The 10,235-nt window shown below is 41.3% G+C and overlaps 1 protein-coding gene across 1 annotated transcript in view; it reads left to right on the top strand.

Annotated features, from left to right (window-relative positions):
* Positions 1–6,577, top strand: part of PTGER3 (prostaglandin E receptor 3) — a 186,089-nt gene extending 179,512 nt beyond the window's left edge. Inside the window, exon 2 of the mRNA XM_069232444.1 lies at positions 3,504–6,577. Coding sequence (XP_069088545.1) covers positions 3,504–3,788 — 285 coding nt within the window. The 3' untranslated portion in view covers positions 3,789–6,577. The remainder of the gene's footprint in view (positions 1–3,503) is intronic.
* The last annotated feature ends 3,658 nt before the right edge of the window (positions 6,578–10,235 follow it).

Below are 10,235 nucleotides of genomic sequence, written 5' to 3' on the forward strand. Positions count from 1 at the left end.
AATATTGGAAGTGGGATGTCAAAGACTTATGCAGCAGTTTGGGCAGACCAGATTTTTTCCACGACTCCCACAAACTCCAAGGGTTTAGTAGAGAAACCCTGAAAGGCATGGGGCTAAGTATGCTTGAGGCTGACAGGTTGAGAAGTGAAAATTGGAAATCTAGGGGGCATATTTATACTCTGTTTGCACCGAATTAGTGTCATTTTTTTTTACTCTAATTCGGTGCAAAACTAACTCCATATTTATACTTTGGTGCTAGACCCCGCTAGCACCAAATTTATGGAGTTAAAGTCATTTTTTGAAAGTGGAGACCTACTTTGCCTTAATGAGATGCAAGGTAGGCGTTCCCGTGCAAAAAATGACTCTATGGCCTTAACGCCATATTTAGGGGCATATTTATACTCTGCGGCATATTTATACTCTGTTTGCACCGAATTAGTGTCATTTTTTTTTACTCTAATTCGGCGCAACACTAACTCCATATTTATACTTTGGTGCTAGACCCATCTAGCACCAAGGCCGGATTGAAACTTTTTTTGCACCGCATTAACGTCATTTTATGACGCAAAAGTGGCGCAAACTTACAAAATATTGGCCCTTATTTATACTTTTTGCTGCAAAACTGCACTAACTCAGTTTTGCACCAAAAAGTTTAGCACCGGCTTGCACCATTTCTGTGAACCAGCCGGGCACCATATTTATGGAATGGTGCAAGCCGGTGCAAAGGGTAGGCTAGAGTTAAAAAAAATGACTTTAGTCGGGTGGGGCTGGCAGTATAGAAGAAGAAGGTTTAGCACCAAAAAATGGCTTTAGGCAGGCTAGAGTAAAAAAAAATGACTCTAACCAGATTAGCGTCATTTTATGGTGCTAAACCTACCATGCCACATGACTCCTGCCTTAGAAAAGGCAGGAGTCATGCCCCCCACCCCAGTGGCCAGCACAGAGGACAGGGGTCCCCTGGGCATGGCCATTGCACCCTGTGCCATGTATGGGGGCCCATTTCAGGGCCCCCTATGGCACTTTAAAAAATAAAATGCACTTACCTGTCTTACCTGGGATGGGGTCCCCCATCCTTGCAGTCCCTCTAGTGTGGGTTGGGGTGCCCCTAGGGCCTAGGGAGGGCACCTCTGGGCTTATTCCATGGTGTTCCACCGTGGAAATAGGGCCACAGGTCCCCTAACGCCTGCCCTGACCCTGGTCTTAAAAAATGGGGCAAAGCAAGCTTTGCCCCATTTTTTGACCCCTCCTCCCTCCTTTGCACCATTTTTACATGGGAGTATAAATATGGTGTTAAGGCCATAGAGTCATTTTTTGCATGGGAACGCCTACCTTGCATCTCATTAAGGCAAGGTAGGTTTCCACTTCCAAAAAATCACTTTAACTCCATAAATTTGGTGCTAGACGGGTCTAGCACCAAAGTATAAATATGGAGTTAGTTTTGCACTGAATTAGAGTAAAAAACAAATTACGCTGATTCAGTGCAAACAGAGTATAAATATGCCCCTTAGCGTCAAAAAATTATGCTAATCTGATCAGAATCATTTATTTTGACTCAAAACTGCCTAACATCATTTTTTTTTAAGCTAGCCTACCCTTTGCACCGGCTTGCACCATTCCATAAATATGGTGCCCAGCTGGTGCTAACAAATGGTGCAAGCCGGTGCAAAACTTTTTGGGGCAAAACTGCCTTAGTGCAGTTTTGCACCAAAAAGTATAAATAAGGCCCTAGATGTTTTGCCTATTTAAAGAGACCACTACCGAGGACTGAAACCTTATCTCGTGCTCGTGTGGGTAAAGAATAATTTTGATAGGTTTCTATTGACCTGCTTCAGATTGAACCCGAGTCACGTCATCGCATCATTCGATAAAATGAACAAGTTGTCATGCACTCATATCCGTTATCCCTGTGATATAAAGTCAACACAAATTAGAATGTGCTTTATTCTTTTTTGTACTTTATATGGGGCCAGGAAAAGCATTTTCAAGCCTTTTGTGCCTAAAAATAATTTTAGAAATTATAAGCATGCCCTTGTTTTTTTTTTAACAAATCTTTGGGCCTAAAGAGATCTGCTCAATTGCAGTGACATACATTAATGTGCCTTATATGTATTAAAGAATTGCGGGGTGTATGTTATGGTGCGATGTTCTGATGATATACTGTGGTCCTTAGGCCCGTATTTATACTTCGTTTGCGCCGAATTTGCGTCGTTTTTTTCGACGCAAATTCGGCGCAAAACTAACGCCATATTTATACTTTGGCGTTAGACGCGTCTAGCGCCAAAGTATGGGCAAATAGCGTCATTTTTTTGCGTGAACGCCTTCCTTGCGTTAATGAGATGCAAGGAAGGCGTTCCCGTCTAAAAAAATGACGGCGACGCAAATGCGTCGTATTTATATTCCCGGGCAAAAATCACGCCCGGGAGTGGGCGGGGCAAAAAACCCCGCATTTGCGCCACTTTTTAACGCCTGCTCAGGGCAGGCGTTAAGGGGCCTGTGGGCTCAAAATGAGCCCACAGGTGCCCTCCCATGCCCCCAGGGTCCCCCCCTGCCACCCTTGCCCATCCCAGGAGGACCCCCAAGGATGGAGGGACCCACCCCAGGGACATTCAGGTAAGTTCAGGTAAGTATTTTTTTTTTTTTTTTTTTTTTTTTTTTTGGTGGCATAGGGGGGCCTTATTTGTGCCCCCCTACATGCCACTATGCCCAATGACCATGCCCAGGGGACATAAGTCCCCTGGGCATGGCCATTGGGCAAGGGGGCATGACTCCTGTCTTTACTAAGACAGGAGTCATTTAAATGGCGTCTGGGCGTCGAAAAAAATGGCGCAAATCGGGTTGAGGCGATTTTTTTGCCTCAACCTGACTTGCCCCATTTTAAGACGCCCTAACGCCATTTTCCCCCTACGCCGGCGCTGCCTGGTCTACGTGGTTTTTTTCCACGCACACCAGGCAGCGCCGGTCTGCTAGCGCCGGCTAACGCCATTCCATAAATACGGCGCCCGCATGGCGCTTCAGAATGGCGTTAGACGGCGCTAAATTTTTTGACGCTAAACTGCGTTAGCGCAGTTTAGCGTCAAAAAGTATAAATATGGGCCTTAGTGTTTTAGGGGACCAAATTGGATTAAATGTGTATCTGATTTGAGATGAGAATTATAAAGGTTGTACTTCCATCAGGATCTAGTTACCCCATAGCGACTAAGTAGAAGAGCACAATGAATTTCTTGGTTGACAGCTCATGTGGTTGCCAGTGTGTGTTAAGGGGTGAAACATAATTTCTGTTATGAACCATCTCCTAATATAATAATGTGATTTCATGATGCACATTTATGATTCTTGATTGGCTGGACATTCTCTTGTATCTCATTTTTAGCGTATTTTATTGGGGGCTCTGTATCTGTATTATATATCATGTTGCTGTTTTACCTTTTATGATATTTGAGCTGAATATCGAATAAAGTTTTATTGATTAATTGACATTGTCTATTTTGTGCTGTTTTCTGCAGATAATAATGCTGACAATGATAACTAACCATAAGTCGGCAGAGCATTGCAAGATATCATACGCCATGCAAAGCGAGGAACTCCAGAAAGAGTGCAACTTCTTCTTGACAGCTGTCCGCTTGGCTTCTCTCAACCAAATATTGGACCCCTGGGTTTATCTTCTGCTGAGGAAGATTCTTCTCCAAAAGTTTTGTCAGGTTGCAAATGCCGTCTCCAACTGCTCAAACGATGGACCCAAAGCTCAGGCTATGATATTAACCACTGAAATAAAACAAACAGAAACATGAAAGAGAAATTTCAAAGGATAAACATGTTCTGCAAATGTGGTCATCATCCTTGACAACTCTCTTCTTAAACATTACTGTGAATTTAGGTACAAATGGCATTCCCACCAGAGATCTGTTTGAGGAAATACAATAGGAAAGGCCTGAGGACCCCGTGACTTGAACTACGGGACGGATTTTTGTTAGAGGCTTACAAAAGTATTTTGAAACCCTCTTCACTATTATTCATTCTAATCACTAAAATACTTGTAATTCTATTCAATATTACCACTTCCTTTGCCATTTTCTTCACTTTTCTAGGCCTAAAACTCATAACTCCCTGACATGTATCCACCAAAGTGGAGTATACAACGATTTAGTAACACAAGAACAAGTTTGACTGTAGACTACTGTTTCTCTTGAAAGCAGATGAATGTAGAGGCTTCTAAGCCAACTTCAGAGTGTTTCTTCTTAGAGTACATTACCTCATAATGTTCCAAACTCTTGCCATATACCATTCTATAGAAGAATTGACTGCTGATGCTCATGTTTTTTCAAAAAGCTCTAAAACTGTTTTATTTTGAGATGGAAAGTTGAAATGTGCATGACTAACATATGAGACTACGTTTGAGCCATAGTTGCATGCCAAATATAGTAGAGGACAAAGGGTCCTCAATAAATATAAGGATTTATTTATGAGCTCCCAACACATAATAGTAAATCAAATCCTGATTATTCAACAGAGAATAAATGCAGGAATCATTCTTGCAGTGTTTCCAAATATCAAAGTTTCGCTGTATTAATAGCATGATTCAGGTGTGCTGCCTGCATTTGATCATGCCTTCAGAAAGTAAATCCTGAATGACACACACTAAAAAGATGATGACTGAAAATAAGTGTTCACAAAGTCAGTTTTCCATGTGAGCTGTCCTTATTACGCTTGTCATCCCCACAGACATCGCTATTGATGATGCCCTGCTTATTTCTACATCGGAACGATCAGAGGCACCATAAACCAGCAGATATCTAATTTACATCTATTTTTATGATATACATGCCAGTTTTATGGCACCAGAAACAAACGTCCTCAGATCACAAGTTCCAAAACTGAAACACATTCATTCCTTTTCATATATTCAAAGTTGTGTTATATTTTAATTACAAGAAATGTAAAGCAACATTTTAGAAATTACTAAAATTGCTGACAGGCTTTCTTAAGCCAGGATACTAAAATATTTCTGTCAATGCTGTGATTGCCAACATAATCTTGGTGTTTTACAACATGCTGCTGTTAAAGTTTCTTATGTTCTCATTTTTATTTAAAAAATGTTTCCAGGTCTCATCTCAAAGAACATACATCACAATAGATCAAAAATACTTGGAAGACACCAAGTAAAAAGATGCATAGATAAGAGTGCCATTAAGTTATGTAACAATAAATAACTATTATTCAGTACCAAGATGCCCTTCTGGGTGAACGTGCACTTTATAAGTGCACACGTTTTGTTATGTTATATCGATATTTCACCTGTGCCTACTTATTCTCTGATTGACAAGCGTTGTCTCAGCACCCTAACACGTTTTCAGCATATTAAGAAACTCTTGCATCTGCTACCATCGGGTTGGCCACGGCTGTTTCAGGAGGGTACCATCAATGCCAGATTTCCAGGATAGTCTCATTAAAATAAACTTATATTGTAAGTGGTTACCCTGAAAACCTGGCATGGACCAGTGCTTCACAGATCTACTTTGGACACCATTGCCAAACCACCTTGTTGAAAGTTGAATTTTAAGTGGTGCATGCCAGACCAGTCCTGATCTTAACAGAACATGACATAGCTCCTCTTTCCACCCCTCTCTGTTGCTCACGGGGTCTAGAAAGTAAGGTACATCACCATAAATGATGAGGACAAACTACAGCTTTACCTTTCAGCAGGAACTCTGAGCATGTTTTATGCTTGTCCCTTCAGACATCACAGGAGGCACGTTTTGAAAATTGTCATTTTTTTGCAATCTGTCATGGAATGTAGCACTTTGATCTTGTGTATGTTGAAGAAATATATGTTTTAAAACCTATGACATCATTTAACAACTTTGCTAATTTCTGCATTATGCGTAACTAATAACTGATAAACATTGCTTGAGTAACTGTTGACCAATTTGACATTGTACTGTGCCTTGAATACTTCTGGAAAAAACCCACATTAATTAGAATCTTTAAGATTTGTATTTAGTTTTTTTTACAAATCAACACCTAGTACCAATATTGACTTGTTTTAACTTTTGAGGTTAACTTATCCTCAACAAGGTCTGATTAAAAGTAAGCATATAAAAGCAAAGACATACTGCTGGCCAAATTAATGTAAGCAATTGATACATTTGATTCTTTGAGATTCTTTCCTTTCTGTTTTGAGTTTTGGAGATTGGCATGCGAATATAATCTAATTTAATGTTTGTGTATGCCTATAGTTAGGTTAAATCAGAATATTTGCAATATGTAGTTATATGTTTTAAAGAAAGATTTCTCATGAATCAAGTCCTCCAAAACCTGTCACTTTTTTGGAAAATGCATGTACACCAAAATCTATTGAAAGTGAATGCAAAAACCTTTTTCTGTTCTACAGTATGCTTTTGAAAGCTTGCAACCACTTGCTTAATTTCGAACTAAGGAACATGCCTATGCAATAGGCAAACTATTACATTGCCAAATTTTCTGTGCCTCTGTATTCATCATTGAAAAAATCCAAGAATGTTTTTTGTTTAGCCTTGCATCCAACTCAGTGCTCAGATCTCTAAGTGAATGTTACTGAAATTATTGGCTTGCTTTTGTTTATTTCTTATAGGCAAATTATGTGATATTTGTAGTCTGTATCTGGCAATACTACACACTACAATGTGCAGCAAAGTAGACATTGACAATTCTATAACACAGATCTCTCACAATCTGTTGTCAAGGGCTTACATTCTAGAATCAAAGAACACGATTCAGACATGTGGTGCAATCAGAATCTTAGGCTTTGTGGAAGCTAGGTCACAGTTATTGTGAAAGATATATCAGCTTCCGCAATGCTTTAAGTATCAGACACAGAGTTAACCTAGTTTCCCTATGAATTACATTAGTTTGCCCTTAATAGTTTGGCCTATGTGGCAAGGTATTCAAGAGAAAGAAGTGACTGTGTTCAGTCTACAATAACTTCAAATGACAATACAAATAATATACAAAAATCGTGACGATTGAAGCTGGATTAATTAAAAGATAAAGAAGCAAGAAAAACACTCTTTGAGAAATGGGTGCCAAACTTCAAAATGATATGTAGTAAAACTACCAAAGAATCTAATGCGATAAACAAATCCAAAAAATCCAAGAGGTGCTAAAGACCAAATTGTAACGGTCGATACCAAAGCACACTCCAGATCACAGTCTAAATAAACACTTTGATCAGTCCTTTGAAGTGCAAATTGACGCTGTGGTCCCGACTAGGGACGTCATCCAATTTCTAGATTGAACATGGAAACCTTAACCAAGGGCATATCGTGGCCCTCCTGACACCATCACACTAATGTGATGAACGACCAGGCAGTGCTATGCAGTGATCATCACAGTGGTTACTACCAAGAGGCACTTTGTACTTCATCGCAACTAATAAATCCCTGCTTGCATCAGAAGTAGGAACGCTACCTCTTGGCTTCAGAATAATTTCCAGCCTGTAGTAATAGGCATCCAGTCAAGCAATACATTTTGGCTTCCCAAGGAAAATGAATTTTTCCAGATTTTTGATGATATGTACTTCTTCTTCATAGATACTATCAAGCGTTGAAAAAGTCACAAAAAGATGAAACACGTTGGCTGCCAGCACAACACATGAATTGTGTGTCAACTGAGGCTTGTGATACATTAAAGCGCAACCTATGAACTGTTACCCAAGACTTGTGGGACTGTGCATGATTCATTTTCAAGAAAAATGTTCAATCTTGAAATCTACTTTGCATGACTGATCAATGTGATTATTTGGACTACGATCTGGAGTGTGCTTTGGTATCGACATGTCACAATTTGGTATTGTAAACTATTGGTTCACAACCAACATACACCCAATTTATAGCAGGTTGTAAGGAAAACATGTGAGCACCGCTTCACTTGTAGGAATCCTTTCAAATATGTGTTCTATCTCTTTAACCCTTACTTTATTATTGAGGATGTGCAATCTCATAAACCACTGCTATCTGTAGGCTTGATGAAATGCAAAAGACCAGTTCAGAATCGTTCAGGACATCGAACCACACAGTTTCATCTAGTAAGGTGGTGCTTAGTTTTGATGAACACAGCAGACATCCTAAAGACAAAAGGCTACATCTTTATCTAGGTTCAAATTTGTCATGTTCTTGGTTCAAAGCAACAGAATTGTGCCAGAGCTCCAGTGATGCAATGCAAAAACCGCAGGTCAGATTATCAGATGATGCTGATCCATTTGGTTTTGAGCTTAGATGCAGAGGAATTGATGACTCAAGGAGCTAGGCAATGTCATGTGGCAAAGTCTGACTGGAGACAGGTAGATATTGTAGCAGTAACTCAGTGCTTGTTTACCAGGAATGATTTGACTCAATGTCATCTCAATCTGGAGAATTTTATCTATTTGAAATTCAAATTACAGGAATAACCAAAGCACCCTAGTGCAGTTTATAGATTTGTTTCAGAGCTAGCTATACTGAATATAGCCTCCTTTTCAATCTCAATCTCTGAACAACAGTTACCTTAAGATGTAGACTTCTCTCAGTCCCAACACTCATGCTACTCAGAACAAATTCCTTCAGTAGGCAAGCTGCCGCCAGCAGGCAGGCATTTCTGAGTTGTACTGCACCCAAGCAACTTGGGTCAAGTTCTTTCAGCAGGCAGCTTCTTCTGAAGAGAAGAGTCCAATTGTCTTTGTGGACCATAAAAGAAAGTAACCAACTCTCAATTCAGGAGACCAGCACTGCAAGCAAAAGTCCAAGAGCAGACTAGAGCTCTCTTGCAGACAGATCAGAATTTCACTGGGGAGGAGAAACAAGCAGACTTCCTGTCACTGCATGCAAGACCTGCCATGCCAAACGAGACCACAGAGGCACAGGACACAGAAGAGTACATTCGTCTAGTGGTTGTGTGATCCAGGTCACTGCCCCTGACACTAGCAATTGTGGTGACCACCACAGAGCAAGATGATTACCTCCACCCCACGTTCACCACTGTACGAACTGGTTACTGGAAAGCCCTGCACTCCCACTCAACCAGCAGGACAATGGAAGCAAGATTGACTCTACAAGCCCTGCACCAAGTGAGACAGAACTCTCCAAAATCTCCAATGACTGCCTGATGAGAGATCCAGGTCTAGTCTTTCCCAAGAGTCTCCAACAACAAGTGGTCCAGCGGGCCAATGAAGCACACCAAGAGATGGTGAAAACCAAGAGCAGGCGTTGGTCAAAGTCTTATTCCTAAGGGTTGGAGCAGAAGGTAGAAGCAGCAATGAGAGACTGTGCCACCTGTCAGGTGAGTAATCCCTGGGACTCTCCTGCTCCAGTCATCATGGACTATGAACCCACAGCCCCATGGCAGCGGGAAGTGCAGACTTTGGGAGCCTTCCTGATGGCACGTACATGCTCATTGTGATCAATGACTTCTCATACTGTCTGGAGGTAAATATTGTGGCATCCACCTCAACATTTGAAGTAGTTCCAGAACTTCATAGCACCAATCCCATTGCACGAATCATGACCTAAGTCATCCGGATTGCAACAGCAGAAGTCAGGGATGTCGAAGGAACCATCTAGGGTGCACTATCGCAGACATCATTTCTCACCACCAAGTTTGGATTGAACACCCTGATCCTCCAAGCAATCAGATGTTTGTTGTGCCCACAATAATGCATATGCCTCATGGAAGAGGCAGACCAAACAACGCCACATCCATCCTGAAGATTCTGTACTGGTTGAAAGATAGACACCTAGCTGGAAAGTTCTGACTCCCTTTTGAGCCATTCCAGAGGGTGATCACCTCTGTGAAAGGAGCCATGATCACTGCCAGGAGAGACGCTGAGTCTGACTGTCAAGGAACCAGCAAGCAGAGGACGATGACTCCATGTCTGACACAACTGCCACAGATCCGAGACTGGAGGGCAACTGTGCAACTCTGCCCACACTTTGCAAAAGGTGGATCCATCCTTACCCAGTTTGGGTGCTGACTCCCACGTTGAATCATCAAGTGCCAAAAGCATAGCATCCCCATGCCAATAGCTATGAGCTGGAGCTCAGCAACACCATCTTCTGGGCAATTTGCCCCTCTCCCAACCACGGGAAGATTTACCAATACTGTGAAGGTGTAAGACTGCAAAGACTTGAGACTATGGGCACATATAAAATTGGGGTGACAGAAACTGCACATGAACCTTATTCTCTCTATTCCTGACATGCTCTTAATAAGAAGGGGAAGTCCAGATT

Source organism: Pleurodeles waltl, chromosome 4_2 (assembly GCF_031143425.1).
Source record: "Pleurodeles waltl isolate 20211129_DDA chromosome 4_2, aPleWal1.hap1.20221129, whole genome shotgun sequence".
NCBI lineage: Eukaryota > Metazoa > Chordata > Amphibia > Caudata > Salamandridae > Pleurodeles > Pleurodeles waltl.